The following is a 27,105-nucleotide window of genomic DNA, read 5'->3' on the forward strand; positions in this document are numbered from 1 at the left end:
CCCCCATATGACTACTATGGAAACGTTTTGCATGAGTATACATGTATAACCTATATCAAATTGCTTGCCTTCTCAATGAAAGGCGAAGGGAGGGAGAAAGGGGAATATTTGGAACTCTAAACTTTTTTTAAAGTTAATTGTTTTTAGAGGTAATTGGAAAAGTAAAATATGATGTTTAAGAATGGGATCAAATAGACAAAACATCATTTAAAAAATAAAATAGTAAAAATAAAGTTGCCATAAAAAAGATTAAGGACCAAGTAAGGACTTTTGCTTAAACCACAAAAAGCTTCAGTTACTGGGCCTTGGAGCAATTGAAGCAGTTTACCAAATTTTGGTTACAGAATTAGATCAGAACTACCCACAGGAGAGAGGATGAGAGCCCTCAGGCCAGGGGGTATGCATAATACAGTATGGGGCCAGAAAAAGTCAGACAAACACATAAGCATGAGGAGCAGAATGGGGTTTTAAACCTGTACAGAGCAAGATAAACATGGAGATAACTGGTAGATCTATTTTGGCCAAAACACTGAGTTAATAAGGGAAGTAGCATGACAGGAGGGTGGAAAGGCACTTGAAGGCCATTATCTATGGAGGGCTTGAAATGCTAGCCTATGAGTTTTTTCTTTTATTCTATAAATGGGATCCATCTGAGGACTGTGCAAGGGATTGACGTGGCCAGATCTACAAATGAGATATTTTGGCAGCTGTGTGGATGATGAAATAGTGAAGAGACTGAAAACAAGTGACTAGTTATGAGGTTAATTAAAATAATCCAGACCAAAAGTTGAGAGCCTTGTGGAAATGTCTGATATGACTTCTCATGGATAATTGATATCATATTGCTTGCCCTCTCAATGGGCAGGTGAGGGGCCAGAGAAAGAGAAGAATTTAGAACTCAAAAATTGAACAAAATGAATGTTAAAAAATTTTTTAAAGAAAATGTCAAAAGAAAGGGCATTGTGAAGGTCTGCAATAAGGCGGTGTCAATGAATGTGAGGAAACAGAGTCAGATCCAAGAAATAACTGGAAAAATTTAAAGTACTTGGGAGCTGATTAAATGTAGGAAATGACTGATTTTCAGATGTGATTTAAAAAACAATGAAAAATTCAGAGCAGGAACTTCATTTTCCACAAACCATAGACAATTAAGAAATTGCCTCACTTTTCAAAAACAGAGTTGAAAATGTTGATGAAAGAGTATTTATTTTTAATATAATAAAACAAAAACAAGCAGCATTGAAAACAAAGTGCTAAATTAAAGCCTCCCCAAAATGAGAAAAAGTAACTTCCAGAAAATTCTAAATGAAACAAACATTGAACATGTTTCTTTTAAAAATATGCTGACATTCACTGGTGAGACAAACTTGGACTCTGTGACTACAAACAGCTATGGATGGCACAAACCCAAGGACAAGGGAAAGAACCACAGCATCTGATCCACCAGGTCATCTACCATATGCAGCCCCTATTCTGCAAGGAGGGAGTAGAAGTATGGTTCTCCTGAACATAGACAGGGGTAAGATTTAAGAAAACCCTCCCCGGCCCCTTACGTTCCCCAATAAGAGGCCAGGAAGACAATATAAGGATCCTCCTTAAGGACTTGGGAGAGATGAAAGGAGGCTGGGGAAGGAGTAGTGTTAATTCTCACAGGTGTCTGTTGGAAATCAAAGAGGGAAAAAGGCAGGGGTGACAAGGCTGACAACTGGGTCAGATTACCAATACTTAATAATAAGAGAGGGAAAAAATCTCTTTCATGAACATAGTCTGATATCAAAGAACATCTGAACATCAAAAAATTCTCCAACATATGGATGGCTGTCTCATGTTGAACTGTTAGAAAAGCTTCCTTCTCTCGTGGCAGTTAGGGATTCCCATGGATCAGACTGGGTTAAGGGCAGAAGGAAGGTGGGCAATGATTTATTATGAGCCAGTGGCCACTGTGGCTACTGTGGCAGGGAGAGGGGCAATTGAATGAGGTGGGGGAAGACAAATGAATTCCCATCTCACTAGATAACAAGGGACATTGTAGTTAAGTTAAAGGCCCTACTTGGGGAAGTGTTTTTAGCATCATGACTTGAAATTCAGAAAACATTTCCCCAAAGAAACAATGTCAAAAGGCTCTGCATCAAAAGGCTACTTAACCCTTAATGCAATTTAAGAAAAATTTATTAAGTGCCTACTATGTGCAAGACACTATACTAAGGACTTGGGATACAAAGAATTAAGAAGACATGGTCCCTTTACAATCCAATAACATAGCTGAAATATTGGTCTGAATATAGGTCATAACCTTAAAATAAGGTGGGGAGAGAAAAAATACATGCAGGCATACACACAATGAAAAACAATGCTAATTATAGGTCACATCGGTTATATACAGGCCAAATTTGAGGGGAAAGGTGCAGCCTATATTTAGACCAATGTGGCATGGGGATCTTTATAAAGACCGTGTGCTCTCTAAAGCTTAGTAATTTAGGTTGCAGACATGATAGACACAATCTGTAAATGTCATTGCAAAGCAAATTTATTAAGGCTCAAGAAAACCACTTTACATAGATTTACACAATGTGTTCTCATTTTAAATCTTACAACAAATGAAAGCTAGTAGCTATAGTGGATGAAAAGATGATCTCAAACTGTAAGGAGAAAATTAAACTTGCCGTTCAATGCTACTTACAGATTGTTTCACAATTACAACCTAAGTCAGTAAAGTGTAAAAGTTATAAATTTAAAAGGTTTAAAACTGCATAATGAACTTGATTAAGACCTTATATCAGTTACATTCTGATTTAAAGTCCTTTGTGGGCTAGTTTCAGAATCTAAACACCATATTATTTTTTCCTGGTGAGAAAAGGTATTCTAAACAAATGACTTCCAAATGAACTTTTAGAACACAGCCCTTTCTTCAGTTGGGAGCTGCCTGGAGTAAAAATACAATCAGTCAGGCAACACGATGCACACCTGTAGTCTCTGCTGCTTGGGAGATTGAGGCTGCTGGTTGGCTTGAAACTGGAAATTCTGAGCCACAGTTAAGATTAAAGATGAACAGGTGTTTGCACTAAGTCTGGCACCAATATGGTGAGCCCCCAGTGAGCAGAGATGGAAAAACGAAGCAGGTTAAAGCTTCCAAACCAATCAATTGGCAGTGGGATCGGGCCCTGAGTAGCCACTGCACTTCTAGCCAAGTGAGATAGGGAGACCCAGTCTCAAAAAGAAATTTTTTAAAAAGAAGAAGAAGAAATACAATCAAAGCTCTTCAATAATACTGCCCCAGTGATTGCCTGCAATGCTGCCATTGAGTTAAATGTATTAAAGAATAAAGATAGTATTTCCATGGCTCTGTTTTTCCACAAGGCATTGTAATAACCCTGGGTAACTTGTATGACATATTCCTGTAAGAGAATGTAATTTATCTTACAATTAAGTCTTGGGCTTGGATCACACTGACTTCATTTTAAATACACATTTTTCTCACTTTTTTCTATCACTTGCTTTTTCATAAAATATGGGCAAAACATTTCTTCAATACATTATGCATATTTTGGAAAAATTAAAAGATAGCACTGGGTAAATGATTATATTCCTTATTTTTAAGTATTATAAGAACATGTTATATATAACCTTCAATTTAAAAAGCAAGATATACAACTGATATAATCAGAGACAACATAAAAATCTTAAGATCAACTTATGTAACTTCAAAGGAAAAAGAAATTATTTTCTGGCCTGGACCCTCTCTTTCGCTAAAACCAAGATCTGTGGGGATTTGAAACTATTTGGAGAAATAAAAGAAAACGTTTACAAAGCATCATTCCCTTTTCTTAGCCAATTCTATTCACAAATGTGGTAACTTTTTCTCCTCAAGTGCTTTAGTTGGAAGTAATTTTTCACCTTTACTAAAACATGGTTTTTCACATGCACATAAATTTCATAAAATGCCCAAATTCTACTTCACCTCCTATGAATGATATTTAAATAGGACACTAGAATCTGAACCCTAAAAGGAAGAGGTTTTGATTCTCTCTCTTCAGCTCTCCTCTGCGCTCAAATTATTCTGCTCAAGCAGATATCTAGTACTTAACACTTGAAATTTGAACACCACTTTTTATCCAAAGGACTTTTACAAAAAATTATCACAAATTATACATAAGGAAATTGAGGCATAGAGAGCTATAAGGGATTTTCCAAGAGTCATAATGCAGGCCAGTGGTGGGATATGGGACTTTTGACTTCCAGTTCCTTGAGATAACTGTTAATGTACTCTCTATCGACATAATTAGCCTCAAAATCTGCCTAAATATATACTGACATTTATAAGGACCAAAAAAGGAGGTGAGGGACAAATACAAAAATTTGTTTGTAAACAGTTCTTATATCATACCCACTGCAGAATGTTTAATGAAGCATTTGAGTCATAGCTCTTAAGACAAAAGCAATGTTATAACTCAAAGTCAAATATGTACTCATTGGCCAGATAGATCCGTCGGAATATGAGAGCTGCCAATGCTAGAGTCAGGATGATGATCAGTACAGCTGATCCAGTGTGATCCGTGTTGGGGTTGGCTCTTGGCTGCTGGACTTGAACATCAGGTGAAATCGATGTTCTTCTTTGACTTTGCTGCTGGGCCCGGCGCTGTCGAGGGCTCATGGAGGTATTCTTGGAAACAGTTTGGGGAGGCTCTTGGAGGGCTGTTGCAGTAATGTTCTGTGAATCATACTAAGAAATTTTAGGAACTGTTAATTGAAACAGGTAAAAAAAATTCACAAATGCACTACATGTTGGAATATACAGAGTTAATATGAACAAGAGCAGGTCTACCAAAAACCATCATTCCAGACTCCTGAAACTAGCCTTAGGTTTACACCTAAATAAATTGATGGGGTGGAGTAAGAGCAAGTATTTGTCCAGAGCCTTCTTCACTGACTGGGTAGCAGGGAAACAAATTTCTACTTTCAATTTGTTTCTGTATTAGTACTGATTTGTTACAAATATTCCCTTTTATATAGCATACGGTTCCTCTTCTCATAGAACAAAGAGAAAAGACCCATTGGCTTTTTCAGACATCAGACATTCAGACATCTTACATCATCTATAGGTTCCAACACTGGCTCTGTCATTTACTAGTAGTATGACCTTCAAGGAGACCTTAAGTGAAAAGCTGAAAAGTTAACTGAGGAAGAAATAGTATTCACCTTAAATTGTGATACTTTTCTTCTAAGAATCCACAAAAATGGGGGCAGCTGGGGGGCTCAGTGGATTGAGAGCCAGGCCCAGAGACAGAAGGTCCTGGGTTCAAATCTGACCTCAGACACTTCCCAGCTGTGTGACCCTGGGCAAGTCACTTAACCCCCATTGCCTAGCCCTTACCAATACACAGTATTGATTCCAAGATGGAAGGTAAGGGTTTTTTTTTTTAATTAAAAAATAAAAAATAAATAAAATGGAAGGTAAATAAAGAATCCACAAAACCTTAACAGACCATATCTCTCTCTTATAATATCCCTTATTAGACACATGGAGTAGGTATCCCGATTTTATAAGTATGGGAAGAAATTATAGACTAAATATATAACATGAAGGTAGACAAAAGTGAAGATATATCAGTTTCTTATATGTCCTGATTCTCTGACTATAATATTCTAGGATATTATTTTTGCTACCTAAAGAAATTTAAATTAACATAGGAATAGCATATTAATAAGCATCTATAAATCCTAATATGCCTAATAGAAGTAAATAACTAGTAATAATTGCTTAAATTGAATTATGGCAAACTACTTAGAAAACATTTAAAATAAAGTGTTTTGTTCTTTTTGGTTAGTCAACAGGGTCAGAATAATTAAGGAAAGGACACATATAATTCCTCTTAAAATAGTAAAATTCTTTAGTTTCTAAGGGAAAAAAAATATGTGTGGAACTAACAAGCCAGAGATTAGAATAAAAAAGATAGCTAGTCTAAGATCAACTCAAATTAAACCAAGCCTTTCATTTCAATTTATAAGACTTGACTAATTAGAGTTTAAAAAAAACAACTTTATCAATCATCAAAACCTGGCCTAAATGAACAACTTACCAAATTAGTGTCTGAATCCCAGAGGGAAGGGACCTCAGTTTTAAAAACACATTTGGATATGTGATATAGGTAATCTGATCCTTTAAAACATTAATCTACTCTGGACATTATAACAGTTCATCAAATGCAAAAAGATGGAATTTTTATCTAAGTTTAAGACTTTAACTGGGTTCAGTCATTTCAGCCAAATCTACGTGAAAGAACTCTGATCAAAATTGTACTGATACAACTAAATTTTCAGCAATTAACTCTTTGCTGCTTTAAATAAGAAAAATATTCTTAAACCAAAACTGACAATAATGCTTTTAAGAAGAAGGCAATCAATTTACATCTCTCCTGCAGACAACAACTTGCCCTTATACAACTCTCCACTTCAACTCAGCCCCTGCTACCACTGCCATGAAAGCTGTAATGAACAAATCTAGGATTATTGGAGAAATTATGTTCAGTTGTAGAATAAGGGAGAACTCTAAGAAAAGCAGGAACATTTTAATTGATTTGACCCTGGGGATAGTCAAGACTAGCCTAACTTCATGGTAGCCCACTTGCCACCAAATGCCTTCCACATACTACCATAATTTTTTTACTTTTGTTATACTCATCAACATTCTATGAATAAGAGAGTAATTTGGATTAATAAACATCCCCCTTTAAAAATTCTAATACCTCTGGCATTGTTATAGGGCTATCAATTACTCATACAATGTCACTTAGCCTAAAACCACTTTTCTCTAAACTCCTAAAACCAAGCTGCACTAAAGGAGAGATTTAAAATAAAAAAATAATTTTTAACCCCTTACCTTCCATCTTAGAATCAATACTGTGTACTGGTTCTAGGGCAGAAGAGGGGTAAGGGCTAGGCAATGGGGGTTAAGTGACTTGCCCAGGGTCACACAGCTAGGAAGTATCTGAGACCAGATTTAAACCTAGGACCTCCCATCTCTAGGCCTGGCTCTCAATCCACTGAACCACCCAGCTGCCCCATAAAGGAGAGATTTTTGAGGAGGTAGCGGGGTACACCGTGATCAATTTTTCACCACGAAACAATTGAGAGAAGGCAGACCTCGATGACATACCAATGTAGAGGGTGAGAAATGTTTAGATAAACATGAGGGCATTGTATAAATAACACTTGGGAAAGCCAATGACAACTTGAATTAAAAAAAAAAAAGGAAACCAGGTTAAGAAGACTACAGACTAGGCCAAAGGAGAATCTGTTTAAGGATCTGGGGAAGTTAAGCTGGAAAAGAGAAGTCTAAGAAAGGACATGAATACACCATCAAGTCAAGTCTTAGGAGGCAACACAGTACAGTAGAAAGAATGTTAATAATGGTAGTACCAGACCCAAATTCTTGTTCTGCTACCTGCATGACCTTGGGTAAAGTCACTTTACTTCTCCAGCCTATGGTTTCTTCATCTATAAAAGGAGGAAGTGGGGATAGATGACCTCTCAGTCCTTTCCATCTCTACATGTATGATTCTAACTAGTGTTGTCATTTTGGGACTACATATGTACTTCTTAGCCCCAGGAACAGTCCGAGGAAATTGCAAACAGGTAGTTTTTGGCTCAAAATTTTAAAAGAGTATTTCCTACCAGGAGCCATATAAAAAAGAATAAGCTTGTGCAAAGGCTCAAATGACCAGCTGTTAGGAAAGCACCACATCCTTCTGCACATTCAGATTTATGACACTGAAGTGCTCCTGGAGTCAGCTCTGATACCTTCCCTCTCCCTTCTCCCCTCTCAAGCTCTGCAAAAACAGTTGCCAAGTTTTGACCATTCTTCCCTCGACATATAGCTTGTGTCTATCTCCTCACAACTTAAAGAGCTAATTCAAATCCTCATCATCTCTCACATTAATTGCTTCCTAACTGGTATCCCTGCATCCAGCCTCCTCTAATCCATATTCCATAAAGGATTCATATTCCTAAATCATATATTCCTAAAACACCAATCTGACCCATGTCCTCCTCAAAAATCTTCAATGAATCTCAATGCCTCTAGGATACTAACTCAACCTGACATTTAAAACCATCCACAACAGACTTTGACTTCTCTTTCTGGTCTGATTTCTCATTGCCTCTTCACAAACTATCCAGCCCAATAACTGCCCCACCAGCTGTTCTCCATACATGACATCCCAGTTTTTTTCCTCCATACAGGAAACCTGGCTTTCCTCAAAGCAAAACTCCAGGATCACCTCCTAGATAGAGCTATCCCATACCATATAGGTCTGCTTGAATTTACTTTTTACATACTTTGTATTTGCTTATGTTCCCATTCTACCAGCCCAATAATAGTTAACATTTACATATAAAAAGATTTGCAAAGCATTCCACTTATATTACCTCATTTGTTCTACACAACATTGTGAGTAGACACTATTACTATTATTCTCATTTTCCCACTGAGGAGACAATATGAGAGAGGCTAAATTCCTTGTCCAGGGTCAGAAAGCTTCTAAACGTCTGAAGCAAGATTTAAAGTCAGGTCTTCTGGACTCCAGCAGTCTTATCTCCTAGCAGCCACCAGTAGAATAAGCAACATGAGGACAAGGATTGTTGATCATTTTTGTCTGTTTCTCCAGAACCTAGCATAATGTCTATCATATAGCAGGTATTTAATAAATACTTGCTAAAGAGAAGTTTCTCCTTCAAGGGTATAATAGACTCTTGAGACCTCTGTTGTCTTTTTCAAATCTGCGATACTTCGGGTCTGCTAGAAAAGGCACTTTTAAGGTGAGAGAAAGGGATAAGGATATGCCAAAAATAACCTAAACCTCAAACATTTGCCTGGGACTAGCACTGCTCCCAGAAAAACAAGAAAGAAGCACCTTCTTTCTTCCCGTCTGGCCAGTGTTCTGCTCTCAAGACTGCAGAAAAGCCAGTACCATTAGAAACATGTCATCTTAGGGCTGAAAGGTACCTCAAGATCATTTAGTCCATTGCACCCAATGTAGACTTTAATTTTAATTTAATTTTAAAGTAGGTTCCTATGAGCTAGTCTCTTCTGGGAAAATCTGTAGTTCTAAATAACCAATTAATAAATGATATTTTGGAATACAACTTTATCTAAATTAAGTACTATTTATAAATACATCTTCAGCAACCAAAAAGAATCACTATCTGTGGGTTTTAGAAAATATAACACCTCATTAAGAACCTCAGACCCTGAGAAGATAATTGGTAGAGTATAGAAGGGAGAATAAAAAGTGACAACCTTCACTGTTGGAGGGGTATTCTTATTCTCTAATTTCTACAAGGCTAGAAAAAGTATGTATCATGATGCAACAGATGGCCTGATGTTTTCTAAAATGTTTAAAATTTTTTTACCAATCCTTCGCCCCCTCATTGCTAAAAACATAGCTTATCTGGGATTTGACAATAAATTCTCACTGAATTTAAGTTGCATTTATATAGTACTCTCATAGCAGCTGCCCTGGCCCAATATCAGGTTTTAGCTGCATCCATAATGGCTGGATTATATAATCATCATCATGGAAAACTTATGTAAAAATGATAAAATAAATTTCATTTAAAATTATAGAAGTTTCAGAGATTAAAACATATTGCAACATTAAGATTATATATACTTTAACACATGCTCCTATAGCTTAATACTTTCTGACTTTGTACAATTTCTGAGTGTCTCTTGTGCCAATCAGGTCTTAAAAAATAGAACAATCAATCAATAAAAATATATTAAGGCAGTAAGAGAAAAATGACTGCAGAGGGGACAAGGTCTGTGCTGTTTGTGTGTCTGGGTAATATTTCTTGCTCACCTATAGCAGAAGCAGTTTTTAGGAAACTTATAGCTGATCAAAATATTTCAGATAAGTGGATTATAGGGTGTTCCCCAGATGAAAGAGCTACAAACTGCCTAACAAATCATGACATTAACACATCTCATAAAGCAAGACAGATTACCAAAGAAGATTTCCTCACCTTTGATTATATACTCTGTATGGATGACAGCAATCTTAAGAGATTTGAATAGGAAGGTTAATCAAGTTAAAAACAGCAAAGCTAAAATTGAACTTCTTGGAATCTATGATCCACAAAAACAACTTATTATTAAAGATCCTTATTATGGAAACGACTCTGACTTTGAGACTGTGTATAAGCAGTGTGTAAGGTGCTACAAAGCATTTTTGGAAAAAGCTCATTAAGGCTCACGTTTATTACTAAAAGACAATAATGATTGACATTGACTTAAAAATGATGTATGTATGAGTTGATGTGTTATTAAAGAGCAATAATGTACTACAGTTGGAGCCATTGTTTCTTCAATTTATTTAATGTTCATATGTTCTAATTTTGAAAGAATTAAAATTACTCATTTTTGAAGCAAAAATTGATTATATCAATTTAACTGTCAAACTAGTCATACATCCCAATTTGTTTCTCAAATTAAAAAAAGTGAATTAATTAGATAGTGGAACAAACTAAAATTTACATGTCAAAACTAAGAAACTTCCATAATGCAATCATTTATTAAGAATATTTAGCAGATTTGACTATGAGACAGCTTCATTTATGTCTAATTAGGATCTTTAACAGGTAAATGAAAACATTTACCTTTATGTCCTAGACAGTAGAAAATACCTGAGGTCATTGTGAAAGTTTAAAGAAAAGTGTAAGTTAGTACTTCAGCAGTATATGAGTATAACTTAATTAAAAACAAATATTCTTTCTGTTTATCTTTACTATCTTTTAAAATTTGGGCTGTCCTTTAAAATAAATACAACCCCTGCCTTAGGAGTCTGTAATGTGAATTATACAAAAATACATACTTTAAGGTGAAAAAATAATGGGAGAGTAATTTAATCTCTTGACTTTTATATATGGTGCTCCAAAAGTATTAGTAGTATTTTAAGCCATTAAAGCTTTTTAGACATGCTACACATCCAAAAAAAAAAAAAGTATATATTAAGTGCTTACTTAAGTCCTAGGCACTGGAGACACAAAGAAAACAAACACAAAAACAATATTTAGCATTTATATAGCTCTTTGAGGTTTTCAAAAATATTTATACACATCTCATTTAATAAGAGACCCTTCCCTCAAGAAGATTTACATCCTAATGAGCAAGACAACCTGAATAAAGAAGGGATGACACTAGATGCTAGGGGCAATGATGAAGAATCTATGGCACAGAGGCCAAAGATGGCACACAGAGCACTTTCTGTGGGTAGGCTGCTGACCCCCCCCTCCCCAAGTTTGTTACTAGAAAAGCAGAGGGACTCGGCCAGAGGAGCTCCCCTCCCTCTCTCCACCATGTCTGACTAATATTTTTCCCATCCCCCACCCCTCTGCCCAGCAGCCCAATTGGAGTTCTTTGCCCCTTCCCTATGTGAGGTAAGTGGGGGGCAGGGAGCACCTGGCACTGGGGGTTGGGGAGAGGGCATAGCACTTGGTGTCTGAGGCAGGGTGGGGGCAAGGCACACAGTGCCTCTGCCATCACTGTGCTAGGAGAACCTGTTAAGTTCTCTTGGAACAAGTGGTACTACAGCTGAGTCTTAAAGAAGTCAGGGATTCTACAAATTGATGGTTGGGAGGGAGAGCAAGCTATTGATGGGGAATAAACAATGAAAAGACAAAGAGAATAGAGATCAAGTATCATAGTCAAGGAGATTAGCAGTATAAGTGAATCACAGAGCTCTAGGATGGAGGAGAGGTAGAATGTCAGAAGAATCCTATCTAGGTAGTAAAAGGCCAGCTTATAAAGAGCTTAAAATGTTAAACAATATTTGCCCAGGGGATGAGCAGAGGGACTGACATTAGGAACATCACTTTGGGAGATGTGGGGAAGAGTAGGGTAGGGAGAGGCTTTCAACAGGCGGAGCAATGAGAAGGCTATTTCAATAAGTGCAGGGAAGCCATGATGAGGGCCTGAACAAGAGTGACAGCAGTGTGAGGGGACAGAGAGGATAAACATGATATGGTAGGAAACAAAATTACAAGATCTGGCAAATGATTGAAAAATTTTTAGGTCTATTTATAGGTATATCATTTTGTGATTTTTCAGAAATTCTGAAGACTGGAAGAGATGCTCCCTTTTCTTTTGCTACCTTGTGCCCATGTGCACATAGGATGTTCATCTCTGATTAAGACCCATGCTTTGAAAAGTACTGTCCTTTTGGATAGAGCAATAACTTGAAAATCAGTTTAATAAATTCACTCAGATCTACACTATTTGTCTTTTGATTTATCTAGGTTTTTAATTCCCTTTTTGCTATTTTGCTAAATACAAATAATTTGAAGTGCTATATGAAGGGAAGACTTTTGATGAGAACATTCCTGAATAGTACATGAAACATATGAAGAAATTCAGTAAGGTTTACAAAAAATTTTTAAAGAAAAAAGAGTTGGGAAAAGTTCATAAATAATGTGTTTTCCTTTAAAACTGTACTTTTTATTTCCCCCTTCTTATTTTTCCCTTAATATTTATACAAGCTAGAATTTTGTTTTAAAAATAGTTATAATATATAGTTGTAGTCACCAAAAGCAGCCAATAATTTGATGGTACATTTTATTTCTAAAGGGTTGCTACTTAACGATGTTAGATATGCTATTATTAACAGAATATAGAATATGGCTTAGACTAAATATGATATGGCCCGTAGGCCACACAAAATGCCCTAGCTTTTAAAACTGTTATGCTTCTACACTTGGAAAATATCATCAATAAAGGAGGGGAAAGGGACAAAAATCACTACTAAAAGAAACAAATCTATGATGACCTGTAAAAATCCCATTTTCTTACAACTAACTATATTAAAACCCATAATTAAAGTAGCTTATTTTCTCAATAAATTTTCTGGGCCCAAAATTCAAAAAATCTTAACAGTTCAGAGAAAGCAAATAAAAGTATAATAAAGACTTGCAAATCCCTCAATACTAATGAGTCCACATGAACACACTCTCCACTGAGGCAAGTCCCTTCAACTTTTCTCTTCCACTGAGATTCTTACTCATGTTTGTCCCTTAAATGCTCTACTCATCATGGTGAGGTATTCATTCTATGGTCTCAAGTCTATGTCCAAGTTTTGGTAGGTGTTATCAAATTGGAAATAACTTTTGAGTTCTGGCCTGGTAACTGAAGACCAAAGATCAGCCTAACTGAATTGGGGGTGGGGGGGGTGGGGAATATCAGTCAATTCAATTCAAAACATCATTCTTTAAGTGCTTACTAGGAGAAAGGGGCTAGGTTAAGAGACAAAAATAAGGAATCTAATTTGTTTTCTAGCAGTCATATCTCTCAGTAACTTTCCAAAATATTAAAATAACCATTGTTTCTGCCTGAATTTCCCCTTACTATTATATGTCATATCATTCATGGGGTGTGTGTGTGTGTGTGTGTGTGTGTGTGTAAATACCATTTTTCTTAGCTTAAAATATTTTATAAGCATTCTCTAATTATTTCTTCAACTTGGGCATAAAATTCTAAATGCTATAAAATCCTAACAGAATTTGAAATTTCAGAAGACTTCAGGAGTGAAGGTACTCACAGAATGGTAAATAAATAACTATAAGGAAATGGCCCAGGCTCACCAAAGCTTATTTAAAATTTCCATATTTCCCACCTCACCCCAAGTCCCATATACTGTTTTTTTTTTTTTTAATAAAACCCTTACCTTCCGTCTTGGAGTCAATACTGCGTATTGGCTCCAAGGCAGAAGAGTGGTAAGGGCTAGGCAATGGGGGTCAAGTGACTTGCCCAGGGTCACACAGCTGGGAAGTGGCTCAGGCCAGATTTGAACCTAGGACCTCCCGTCTCTAGGACTGGCTCTCAATCCACTGAGCTACCCAGCTGCCCCCCCCCCCCCCCATATACTGTTTTTGTGACTGAAGACTGATGAATTGCCAAAGGATCAAATAGGGAGGAGGTCAAGATAAGAAATATAGATTTGAGTCATTTGACTAGAGATTATTGAAGTTGCAGAAATTGATGAGATCAAATAAGACACTTCACAGAGGAAAAAAGCACATAAAGCAAAACCATGGGACATTTAGGGAAAGGAATGAAAAAAGGAACATGAGGGAAAAAGTTTAGAAAAGTAGAAGAAAACCAAAAGGATATTATGTCCCCAAGATCAAGAGAGAAAAGAATCAAAAAAGAGTAATCAACAGTATCAAATGCTGCAGAAAAGTTGGGCGACATTTGGGAGACAGAGGACTGAGAAGGAACAACTGGAATTAGTGATTAAGAGGTCAATGGTAACATTCCATAAGGCGATTTCAATTGAATGGAGAGAATAGAAGCCAAGTTTCTAGGGATTATGGAGTGAAAAGTGATAAAGACATAAAAAGCTCTAATTCTTAACTGAGCAATAAACTTTGTCTCTTCAGAGTCCCTACAAAATACTAGAAAGTGTTATTTTAAGCTCAAGAGGCTCTTTGTCCTGGTAACAAGAGTGTAAAATAGTTCCAGGAAGGAAGGACAGCTGCAGCCCATTTTGATGTTTCTTTCCTTTGAAGATGGCCTGTTCCTGACCCCTCTTCAAACTGTAAACTGAATTCAGAGGACTTTTACATCTGTGTAGATATATAAAAACTTTGGCATGAACTTTACTCTTTAGAGAAAGGGAGCTAAGTCTTAATTTCAGCCTCATCATTTTCTTCTTTGCAATTATAGTAAAGAATTTGTTCCCAAGCATAATTTACTATTAGTGGAATTTTTTTCCTCTAAAGCTAAACCATAAAAAATAGAGGCAACGTGTATATTAATCTCTTGAGAAAATTGGCAGTGAAAACATGATAGAAAGACAATAGTTTTAAGAGAATAATAGAATTGAGGAAAGGTTATTGTAGAATAAGGGAACCTTGAGCTGGATTATAGAAATGGAAGGAGCCAGTAAAGAGGGAGAAAATGAAAACTTCAACAAAGATATAACTATTGGAGCTAATCCCCCCCAAAATGCAGAAAATGATAGGATAATCAACATTATCAGAAAAGCTTGCCTAGGGAAGACACTACACCTTTCTTAGGAAAAAAAATTAAACAGGAGATGGAGTTAAAAAGAATTTTTTAAGTTGAGGATGGAAGTTGTTAGAACTCTTACTGCATTACCCAAACATCTGTAAAGTATGCTGTTCAGCTTAAGGGAGGCAAAATTACAGTTGAAGACTTGAGGAAAGTAGAAAAGTTTAGGAATAGTAATTACAGAGAACTGGCTACAAGAGATGAATAAAAATACTACCACACAACACCGAAGAGTACTGAGATCAGATAGTCTGAATCTTTAATACAGCCAATCAGCATAATTGTAGAACTTTCTTTAGTCCTGCTCGGCAATATATAAATTAATACATGGGGTTATCCAGGATTGGGGATTGACAAAGCAAAAATGGTAAGATCATCAAGGGGATGAAATAGCAGTGAGTATAATTTTTAAACAGATGACAAGGAGGTTCAAGTGAGAAGGGAGGCAAGTGGAATCAAAATAGACTGGTATAACAGGGAAGATTCAAAGAATTAGAGGTTACAACGAGGTCAAAGAACAGGTTCAAAAGACATGAAAGTGAGATAAAAGAAAATGAGACAATGTTCAGAAATGAGAATTTCAGAACTCAAGATTTTTAAAGCAAAGAATTTTTGAGTAATAGTTAAATCTAAATATGGGTATGAAGTATGAGTAACTGGAGGAGTTCATCTGTAGATGAATTTATATATTTATTTTGTCCTCATGATCTAGGGCTTAAATCTAATAAATAGCTTGTTAGGATTAAAAATGTAGCCTCTGGCCATGGAATAGAGTGAAATTTAACCATGGAGATCATGCCCTTAAACCTTATTAAAAGCACAATACTTTAACCAAGTAAGTGAACTAACACCACAAAAAAGAGGTCTGTCCATTTAAAAGCATAAAGGAAGAAACAACACATTAAGTTCTGTTGTACAGAGCCCAGCACACCCAAAGATTTCAGAATTAAAGATTTTTGGAGATAGTTTAGTCTAATGTCATTGAATATAAAAGGAGTTGATGGCAGAACTAGAGCTAGAACCCAAATCGATGTTTTTTCTATATACCCAAATACCAATAATAAATAGTAACATAAGAAACAACAAAGTTCATACCGATGTACTAGCTGTTGTATCCTGGAGTATTGTTTCAGGACTATCTTCCTGTTGTGGTTCACTTAAGGAGAAAGAGTGGTTTAAATCTGTCAAAGAAGGTTTTACAGATGAATTGACTTCAGCCTAAAAGAAAAAAATAAACATACAGATATGAAGAAGAGAAACTACAGACTAATTCATAAATTTAACTTTATCTATCTTGAATTCTTTTTAGTGTTTACTAATATCTTTGGGGGGGTACAAAAGAAACATGAGATATGATCTCTACTCTCTAAGAATTTACAATCTAACTGGGGAAACAAGAATGACAGAGAGGAAACAACCAGAAAACTATTAAATGTTAATCTTTCTGGTAATGTCTCTAAGCACAACAGAAAAGTAAAATATAATCAGTGTGGAGTAGGGTAGCTGAGGAAGGCTTTAAGGTAGTGACTTAAAATTTTGATTAGACACATCATTGAGTCATTGGACAGGAAAAAGGCAAACATCTGTTATATCAGTTCAAATTCCTTAGTCAACAGCTTTCACTAAACTGAGGTTTCAGTAATATCAACTTTTTTTAAAAAAATCTGATCAAATATTTCAGGTCCTCCATTTGGATAGATTCACCTATCCAAACTCATCTCTTACAATTTTCTTTTCTTTTCTAAACCCTTACCATCAGTATTATAATCAATGCTGTGTATTAGTTCCAAGGCAGAACAGTGATAAAAGCTAGGAAATAAGGGTTTAGTGACTTGCCCAGGGTCACACAGCTAAAAAGTATCTGAGGCTAGATTTTAACCCAGGACCTCCCATCTCTAGGCCTGACTTTCAATCCACTAAGCCACCTATCAGTCCTCTCATCTGTTATAATTTTCTAAAATAGTTCCGTTACTTTAGCTCCACAGTCTTGTTACTATATGCCTAAAATTATCTCCTTGATAATAAGTATTCAGTTGTACAATATAATTACCTGGCACCTTAAAGAAACAATCTTGTTTAACTTATATGTATCTGCCAAGCTCTTTTGTTCCTAGGACAAATTAGAATTGTGCAATGTTTATCATAAATTTAGTATTTAGGTGTGACTATCTAATAATAATCATTTTTACCACTCCTACATTATAACAGAAAGGGAAACGAGTTTAGAATTCAATTTTAGATTTCCTAAATCAAGTTTTTTAAAGACATCTTATTTTTAAGTTGTACATCTGTTTAATATAAGGTAATATAAAAATTCTCACAAAAGGTCATACCTCAGCATTTTTTTTAACTGGTTAGATATCTGGAGATAATTCTTCATTATCTTACCATGCCTCCACTCTTCCCAACAATTATGTTCAAACAAATGTCTATATAGCAAAACAAAATGTGACTTCTGATCCACCCCAAAAAGTACCAATGTAGCTACTAGATAGCATCTTGATGGGACCTGCTTTGTTTTTGCAGACTTATTCTTGGATATTATTTGGGATTCTGGAAGCAATAGTATCCAGAGGCTGCCAATAATAATTCATTAGAGAATCATAAGGCTCTTCACTTCCCACCATGAACTCCTTGTTCAAATCCTCAATATCTGAGTGAATGTATGAATCTTCAGTTTGTTCCTCATCATTATTTATAGTCAAAGCCTCTGTCAGAATTTCTGCTAGCTCTTTAGTGTTCTTTGCAGAGGAGACATTCTGAACATCATTCCCATCAAGAATACAGTTACAAAATAAGGTTCAAAATATGATGGCAAAAAGGAGGTTTGGTGCTATTGATAATAGATGCCAAATTATAGCTCAACCTCCACTACCAGAAATAACTGCTTTGTTGGGTTAAATCTAAATCTACAGAATTCAAACTCCTAGCCATCGATACTGAAGGCCTCATTTTAAATAATACAAAGGATAGCAAACTCAGAAGATGGAAGCTCAGTTTTTGCCTAAGGAGCTAAATATCTCATAGCTTTTAATGGTGATAAGGAAAATGAGAGTAGAGAAGATGATGGTGAAGATGAAATACAGATAAATATAAAAAAGCCAATCAAAAAAATAAAAAATAGTGGCAAACTTGAGAACAGTCTTTTAAAATTGTGGCTGAAGGAAAATTTTTTTAGATATTTTACTTTATCACTTATATATAATAACAATTTTCCACATAAGTTTTCTAAAGCTATATATGATCCAAATTGTTTCCTTCTCTCCCTTCCACTGAGGGAAAACTCTTAAACAATGGATAAAGGGAATTATAAAAGTTAACAGAGAAAGGGAGTTATCAAAAAATAATTGTGATATAAAAAAGACATTCATAAAACTTTTTTTAAAAAACAAAGGGAAATTCAAGCTCAGGCTACCCAGAGTGATAGAGATCCACAAAAAGAGCTGCTATAAATTCTTTAGAATATAGGTTCTTTTCTTTTTTTTTTTCTAATCACCTTAGGAAAAAAACCTAATAATGTTATTGCTGGGTCAAAAGGTATATGGTGTTTTATAACTCAATGAGCATAATTCCAGATTGCGTTCCACCAACAGTGTATTAGTGTCCCCATTTTTCCACATCCCCTCCAATATTTGTCCTTTTTTCCTCTTATCATTTTAGCCAATCTGATAAGTGGGAGATACCTCAGAGTTGTTTTGATTTGGACTTCCCCAGGGCTCCTTTCATTTCAATCTAGCTAGAAATAAAAGCTGAACCAGCTAATGATCACACTGTACAGACACAGAAGTATGGACTAGCATTATTTGAAAAATTAAATTCCCAAAGTACAGGTATAATTATTTCTAAAGGATATTCCACTACTGTGGAACCACAAGAAATAGCCTTCTTCCTGACAGGAACACAGGAGGAATCCTTGCTAAAATCTCTTATGAAGTCTACCTTGAAACTGATTTGTCTAGCAAGTTCCTTGGCTTCTTCGTCAGCCTGGCTTGAATCACTTCCTGATGATAAAGGCAACAGGGCAATCTTCATTGCTGATCCACATCCCTCACAACAGAAATCTTGTGACCTGATAAGAAATAAAGAATTCTAAAATGATTGCTATCAATTATTTTCCCTTTGAATGGAACAAAAAATAGTTAAGTTTGATTCCAATTCCCTTTTTACCAAGGCACAAACACTGTATAAATAAACTTTTGGTTTAAAAGAAAAAATATTGAAAATCCTACCATATATACACTCATATGCCTTATAGATTAAAAAAACAAAAAAATATTATAAGTCTGAGACACATTTACGTATCGAGTTAGTTTTTTTAAATGTAAATGAATCAGATATGTTTTGTTCTCATATATAAATGGACAAAAGTTTGGTAAAAAAGAAAAAAATCAACTATATCCCAGTAAATAATATAAATCCCAGTAAATAAATATATCCTATATTTATAAATGTTGATGCATATTATGTCACCAAATTAGAAAACTCAAATATAATAGACTTCTAAGACATCTTTTTTAACTTCTTAAGCAAATTTGGTCACCTAAATTTAGATTCAAAAAATTAGCAAACATCATTAAATACATTTTTTCCAATTAGAATATTCTTCCTGAGTGATAAAGCCAATATAAACCAAGGCCTTTTCTGTTCCAAAACAAAACTATTTACTGTAATATATATATATATATATATATATACACACATATACATATGTATGTATATCCCCCTCAACCAGATAAGTCCAATAAAAGGCTTTATTTTTCAAAATCATCAGTAAACAAATTCTCACAAACAAAATACTCTTATATTTACACAGTTACATTCATGACAGAACACAAGTTCATACCAACAAAAATATAATTTTCTTACCCACCAGTAAAACTTACCTTCTAGTATACAAATATTTCTAAAATAAAGTTTCAACCATGTTAGATCCCAAAAGGTCAAAAATAATTCAGGATTTTCACAACATTAAAAGAGCTTGCTCTAGGATGATTTCAGAAAGAGTTGGAAAAGGCCTTTTATTGACCGATACGTACATCTGTTTTTAGACTACATATTTAATTATCTAACTGAAAAACAATATGGTTTTGCTCATCTAAAAATGAATGGTCTAATGATGCAAAGTCCCTTCTATCTTTAAATTAAATGATCTATGGCAGACAGAGCATACAAATGGCAATCAGAAGACCTGGGATATATCATGAACTACCAAGTAGGCAGTAAATAATTATTTGCTGAATTGAATATTTTATGAGGTTGTCATCCTTATGTCAAAATCTACTACGATATTTTACATATTGTGGGTGCTAAATGGGGGTCAGAGGACCTTGGTTCAATATCACTTCTGATGATTACTAGCTATGTGACCTCAGATATGTCAGATAACTTCCTTTTCTTGGTTCCTTGCCTGTAAAATGATTGTTTGAGATTGACACTTTTGGTCCCTTCTAGCTCTAAAAGTCTCTGATCCTACAAATTAGTTTCCCCAGGATACGAGTGGTATTGCAATTTTTTCATGTCATGGTGTTGTCTTAGTAACAAGACATATCTTATCAAAATTCATATGTATTACAATCAATTCTTCCCAATTCAAAAATGTTTGAATTTTTGCTAAAGCTTTTTTTTAGTACCCAGTGAAAAAAACTATGCCATTTTCTGGATTATGATGACAGCATACTTATTATTTGTAGACTTGAAATTTTTTTTTCCCAGCCTTAGAACTGCCCTTCTTTTCATTTTACAAAATCAACTGAAATGAAATCTAGATATCAGAATTTCTTTAGTCTTTGACTGAGGGGGCAGGTGAAATTTAAGAGCAAAAGTTTGTGTATTTATCAGCTTAACTATTCTATCAGGTTTCTATTACATTTGACTGCAACTTTATGAAAAACTTTATACTCCTGGAAAGAATCTAACAGCACCTCACTAAGAAGTTTTGTCAATAAGACATCAGACCACTTACTGTAACTTTTGTATGAAGTTAATTAAATAATACTTTGAGATTTAAGAATGAATCACAGCACATGGAGTTAAAATGAAATTAAGAAAAAAATCAAGCAATATTTCTTCAAAGTACATGCTTTGTGGATTTGGAAAACAACTTGATACTAGATAAGGAATAAAATGTAAGCTACTCACTTTTTGGCAAGTGCTCTTCTTTCCTCAGGTGAGTAGTCTAGAGATCCTATAGCACCCTCTCCTTTTGTTGGCATAAATCCAATGATGGCTAACAATGCTGTTCTGACTGAAACGAACAACCCAACATTTAATTTATATGCAAAGTTAAAAAGCATTAAATTCCCACCACTGGAACAAAAACTCAACTTCTTAGGCTCACATGATAAAATACTTAAGTAAAACAAGATAGCCCTAATACTCCCATCCAGTATTTGTTTAACAGCAAATGTGCAAAACTGAACTGAATTTTTTTCATTTTTTTGCTATCCAACATTTAATTTAGCATAGCTATCATTTTAATCTCAGAAGAAAATCATTAACTACAAACTGACTAAAAAATCCTTTAAACTAGATTAATTACAACAACAACAAAAAAACTGGTACTCACTACTCCATGAAGGCTGCCAAGTTTCAGGATGATGCCCTGAGATGCTCAAACAAATTTTCTTGCCTACTTCAAACCTTCCATTAGCCTTAAAGATAAAAACATTTATATTTGTCACAAACATGTTTCAAATAATATTACTCTAACTTTTATCTTAGAAGTTGCTTTTAACAATTTTTAAAATATTTAATTGGACTTGTAAAAATATAATGAATTCATGAGTATTTACTTAGCTCCTAACAGCATCTATTGCTATCTATGTTAGGCTCTATCTAGGGACACAAATAAAAAATATGATTCCTGCTCTATGCTAAGCTGGAGATATAAATTTGGGAGTCAGAACTATAGAAATTTGAACCTCAGATCCTTTAGAAACTGGAAGCAACTTCCTACCATTAAATCCCATCCCCTTCCTCTATCTCTTAAGGATAAGGAGATAATGAGACTCAAGAGGGAAGCAAGTTATCCATGTCAGCACAACCAGCTAATGGCAAAACTAAGTAAAAATCAGATCTCCTGACTCCTGGTCCAATATCTTTAACACTTCTACTACATTAGTCATCTATGAAGAGATGCTAATTGAAGTTGCACTGATGGATGAACTGAGGGAATAATTACATAAAAAGCAGAGCTCAAGACAGAACATTGGGACATAACAACTGGTAGGGTCTGGCAAGAAGCAGCAGCAGCAGCAAAGGAAGCAGTGTAGAAAAACAGAAGGTTATAAAAGGTACACTGACAGGAGTCCATCAACCAATCAACAAACATTTAAAAACTGGGTCTACTGATTCCTAGCCCAGTGCCTTTACAATTCTGAAAGGTGTGATCGTATCTTAAAGTGCACTTTAAGCTACCAAGCTTAAGAACTGGTGAAGAAGGGGAAAATTAAAGGAGTATCTTATTTCAAGTTATTATCTTCATCTTTACCAGATGTTTAGAACTTTACTTTTAACATATATTCCCTTTAAGTAATTAATATAATTCTTTATTTTTTAAAGATATTTTTCCATGTTTCCATGATTCATTTTCTTTCCACCTCTCTTCCTTCCCTGCTCCCAGATCCGACAAGCAATTCTACTGGGAAATTAATATAATTCTTGATAGGATACAAGTATTTCTACTGATATCTGTAACAATTTGGACAGTTCTCATCATCATTTAATTCACAATATATAACCAACTGCTGCTATCAGTGTTGCCGAGTTGCCCAGCCCTAGAATATCCATACTATCTCCCTCTTTCTTCTTCATACCCTCTCCTCCATCCTACCCACTCATCAATACATTCAGAGCTTAAATCTTAGAGGATATATTCAAGAGGAATTCAGAGTGAGTAGTACTCGGGGCCACAGTTAGTACCATAGTTCAGTTTAGTTAAATAATCTTTGGTAAGTTGACATGGGAAAATACATTCAGAAGTTTCACCTCTCAAATACTGAAACCACCTGGGTATCTCATTGATTGTGAAGTGCCCTCCAACAACACTGATTATCAACTAATCCATGCCTGCCTAACCTATGATTACTCTTGTCCATATTCTCCCACAATGGGAGACTCCACTTAATATGCTGAAGGTCTTCCTTGCTTTCTCCTCACAATTAAGGGGAATTAGCAGAATATTCTATTAACCATCATCCTTCATTATTATCACATGATTAGACCATCTTCTCTTCCTATCATACAATTCCTGATCTTCTTCAGAGTCCTTAATTAGTTATATGTTTGTAGCCTTTTCATGCCTACAGTCTATTTCTTCACTGCCTACTATGTGATACTCATTCTTGGTTTTTTGGAGGCAGTTATATTCCATGTCTTGCAGTCATATAGCAGTACAAATAGAACATTAATTTTTTAAATGGACTTTTGCTTTCATGCAATCTCCCCAAAGTAATCCAGCCCACTTTTCTTTCCTCTTCAACTTTGAAGCCATGAACAAACTTTTTAGGATGTTCACCCAAATGCAGGTTGAAATTTGTAATAACAAACTTTATTCACTTGGTTTTTCTTGTGTAAATGGACAGGCCTAACTCCTTCAAGTGATTTCAGATATTTTCCAGGAAAGCCCTACAATTTTCTGGGGTTTCTCAGGAGAACACACTATCATCCACAAACAGAAACTAAAGAACCATCCACAAGGAATCCCTCTCCGAATTAAATTGTGATCTAGATCTCCCCCTATCATCCTTATCAGGCATGGGTTTTCCTCTTTTATATTTCACTGATGCTTACTATCAAAAGGCTATTAGAAAAGTGTCATTTGTTTTTCTATCTTTCAAAGAATCTTAAATGATTTTAATGTATGGATATGAGAAACTTTGTTGTAAAAGAGCCAATAAGGCTTTTGCTCTACCAAATCAAAATTTTTCATCAATAAGTAATCATTTGATCTTATATTTTCTACATCTTTCAGTTAATTGGGAAATGGCAAAGATATGGTCCATGGCTGACTATAGCTTGAGAAAACTTGCTTATTTTCAATTAGGAACTTCATCAAGACTCATCTTCATCAAAAACATTCAGAATCATAAAAAAATATATTATATCATGACAACAATGAAATGTATGGAGAGAATAAAAAATGAAATTGAATTCTAATGACTAAACCTGAAAAACACCTCCCTCTTCATTGGAAAGGTGGATAAATATAGTTGGATCATACAAGTGTGTGAAATTAAGTACAAGATTACATCCAGGCAGCAAGAGGGAGCCAACTGAGTTTGCTGAGTAAGGAAGTGGCACATGAGCTGAGCCTTGAAAAAAGGTAGCGAATATAAGAGATAACAAAAAGGTGTACTCTAGGGTCTAGCAAGAATATAAATAGTAGATGAAGAGAGGCAAAGAAAACTCTTTCTAATGGTCTCTCTGGCTATTTGTTGTCCAGTCATTTCAGCTGTATCTGACTCTTCATGACCTTACTGGAGGTTCTTCTGGCAAAGATACTAGAACGGTTTGCCATTTCCTTTTCCAGATTATTTTATAGGTAAGGAACTGAGGCAAACAGGGTTAAGTGACTTGCCCAGGTCACATAGCTAATAAATATCTGAGGCTAGATATGAATTCAGAAAGGTGAATCTTCCTGACTACAGGTTGGACATTCTTATCAACTGCACAACTTAGCTGCCTCCTCTGATTATTTAGGTGGCTGGTAATAAGGGGGTAATAAGGGCTTAGAAACAGAAGAGAAGCCTTTTTTTTTTTTAAATCATAAAGGTTTTCAGTAGTTTTCTATGACTTGGGAGGAGGTGGGGAAGACTAAGCTTAAGATTTCATTGGTATAAAGATCTCCAAAGATGGCAACTACTTCCACCAATACAGATCAACAATTTGATCAATTAGTTTAGGGAGTTGCCGGTCTCTCACAGAGCGCTTACGTAACTTGCCCAAGTTCACATAATTTTATATGTCAAAAGTAGAACTTGAACACATCCTCTATCCATTCATTCTGCTTCGCTTTCTGATGTTTCTTCTGTTAAATCAACTCCTTTGACTTCTGGGATCATCTCCTGCTGGTTCACTGTTTATAAACAAACTAGATCTGAAGAACAGACAAGAGGTTCCTTTATTGAGCACTGAGTGCTCAATATATTATTAGATGCCTCAGTTTTGAAAGAATTTCTTGGGCAAAACTATGACCCTAAGATGTCACTGACCATGGTCAGGGGGTCTAGAACCCAAGGGCAGAATTTGACTGGGGCTCTAATATATTACATAATTAAAGTAACTATAATTACCTTGGCTAATACACTCTGGAATACTAAATCAGAGCATGTCAAAATTGTTTGCCAAAATATATGTGATATATGCTTTGCATAAATTTTGTTCAACTTTAAATCTTCCTAAATTTAAAATATATATTAAACTTTTAAAAGAAATCTATATCTCACCATGTAATACAAAAATTATGTGAGCTACTTATTAAAATAATCAAGATATCCTAATTACTTAACAAACAAATGAATTCTTAAAATCTAAGTGTACTTACCGTTAACAGAATAATGCTGGGTGGTTTCATAGGATATTCTGGTGGTAGCACTATTCGTCCATGATAAACTCCTCCATCAAAATCAGAATCTGGGGGACCCCTAACAGTGAAGTGCCATTCAAAAAGGTTATCCTAAACAAAACAATCATATATGACTATGAAACATTATCAAAAAGATGTGGACAAGTTCATCCAAAATAAATATATTATGATGCTTTTACTAGAAAATAAAAATATGCACAATAGCCTACTTCTAGAATATACCAGTCCATATTTAAGATTACTGTTTAACAATGAAAAGGTACTCAAGTTTATCTCTGAACCAAAGATACCTATAACCTTTAATTTATAAAACAAAATAATGATAGTTATTATTATTTTTTTAATTCTTTCTGTCTTATAATCAATACAAGGCAAAATAGTGTTAAGGGCTAAGCAATAGGGGTTTAAGTGACCTGCCCAAAGTCACACAGCTAGAAATTGTCTGAGACCAGATTTGAGTCCAGGCCTGACTCTCTTTCCACTAAACCATCTAACTGCCCCAATAATTATCATTACTGGTGGTTGCTAATGTAGTACCCAGGTTCTGGTGTCCATGACTGATAGGAAAGCCACCAATAACAGAATGTGTAAAGGTAATGACTCTTTCTAAGTGCTTCAATATTATCAGATTACCATCTATAATATAACCCAACAAATGAAGTAAGTTTGATACTAGTGAAGGGTGATGTGATCTATCAATCAATCAACAAACTTTTGGTTAAGTGCCTTCTATGTCAAGTGTCTTCTTAGTTCCTAATGTCATAGAGTTTACATTCTATCTAGAGAGTAATGTAGATAGATAGATAGATAGATAGATAGATAGATAGATAGATAGATAGATAGATAGATAGATAGAGATAGACACCAAGTAATTTGGAAGTAGGGGAAATTAGGAGCTGGAGAACAGGAAAAGCCTTATATACATATTAGCATCTAAAGAAACTTGAAGGAAGCTATAGACTAAAAGGTAGAGAAGTACAGAAGGAATGCATTCCAATCATTAGGGACAGTGAGTACAAAGACACAAACAGCAGAACAGAATGTCATGTGAAGAGTATAGAGATTATCAAGAGTCAGAATCCTTTCTTAAATTATAATCTTGCCTAAGAGCTAAATGGTTGTATCCTAGCAAAGACCTCAACTTCAATTACCAATACGTGAAACCTAAATTTACCATTCCAGAATGAAAGGAGACAATGTTTGATAACATTTTAACAACTAATACAATTTTTTTTCATTTAAAGTATAAGAAGCTTCTGAATCTGCTGCTATAACTTCATAATACATGCTACCAAGAACCTTTTCTGGGTCCTCTTATCTCCACATACTATCTCTCCTGGTGACTTCATCAGATCTCATGAGTCAATTGTAATTTCAAATATAATACCTATATACCCAGTCCTAATCTCTCACCTATACACCAATTCCAAAGCATCAACTGCCTATTAGACTTCTCCAA

At 35.1% G+C, this 27,105-nt stretch overlaps 1 protein-coding gene and 1 pseudogene across 5 annotated transcripts in view; one reads left to right on the plus strand and one right to left on the minus strand.

Annotated features, from left to right (window-relative positions):
• Positions 1–1,187: 1,187 nt before the first annotated feature.
• Positions 1,188–27,105, minus strand: part of UBE2J1 (ubiquitin conjugating enzyme E2 J1) — a 44,015-nt gene continuing 18,097 nt past the window's right edge. The window contains exons 3-9 of one of the 5 annotated variants that reach the window (XM_056818587.1): positions 25,605–25,736; positions 21,627–21,711; positions 21,200–21,305; positions 19,001–19,130; positions 17,112–17,171; positions 16,157–16,279; positions 1,188–4,708 (exon numbers count right to left, since the gene is read on the minus strand). In XM_056818587.1, coding sequence (XP_056674565.1) covers positions 4,442–4,708; positions 16,157–16,279; positions 17,112–17,171; positions 19,001–19,130; positions 21,200–21,305; positions 21,627–21,711; positions 25,605–25,736 — 903 coding nt within the window. In that variant the 3' untranslated portion in view covers positions 1,188–4,441. Of the gene's footprint in view, positions 4,721–16,156; positions 16,280–17,111; positions 17,172–19,000; positions 19,131–21,199; positions 21,306–21,626; positions 21,712–25,604; positions 25,737–27,105 lie in introns of all 5 variants that reach the window. The other 4 variants (XM_056818586.1, XM_056818590.1, XM_056818589.1 and 1 more) reach the window with 4 other exon arrangements.
• Positions 9,797–10,244, plus strand: LOC130457419 (low molecular weight phosphotyrosine protein phosphatase-like; annotated as a pseudogene).

This window comes from Monodelphis domestica, chromosome 2, assembly GCF_027887165.1.
Source record: "Monodelphis domestica isolate mMonDom1 chromosome 2, mMonDom1.pri, whole genome shotgun sequence".
NCBI classification, from domain to species: Eukaryota; Metazoa; Chordata; class Mammalia; order Didelphimorphia; family Didelphidae; genus Monodelphis; species Monodelphis domestica.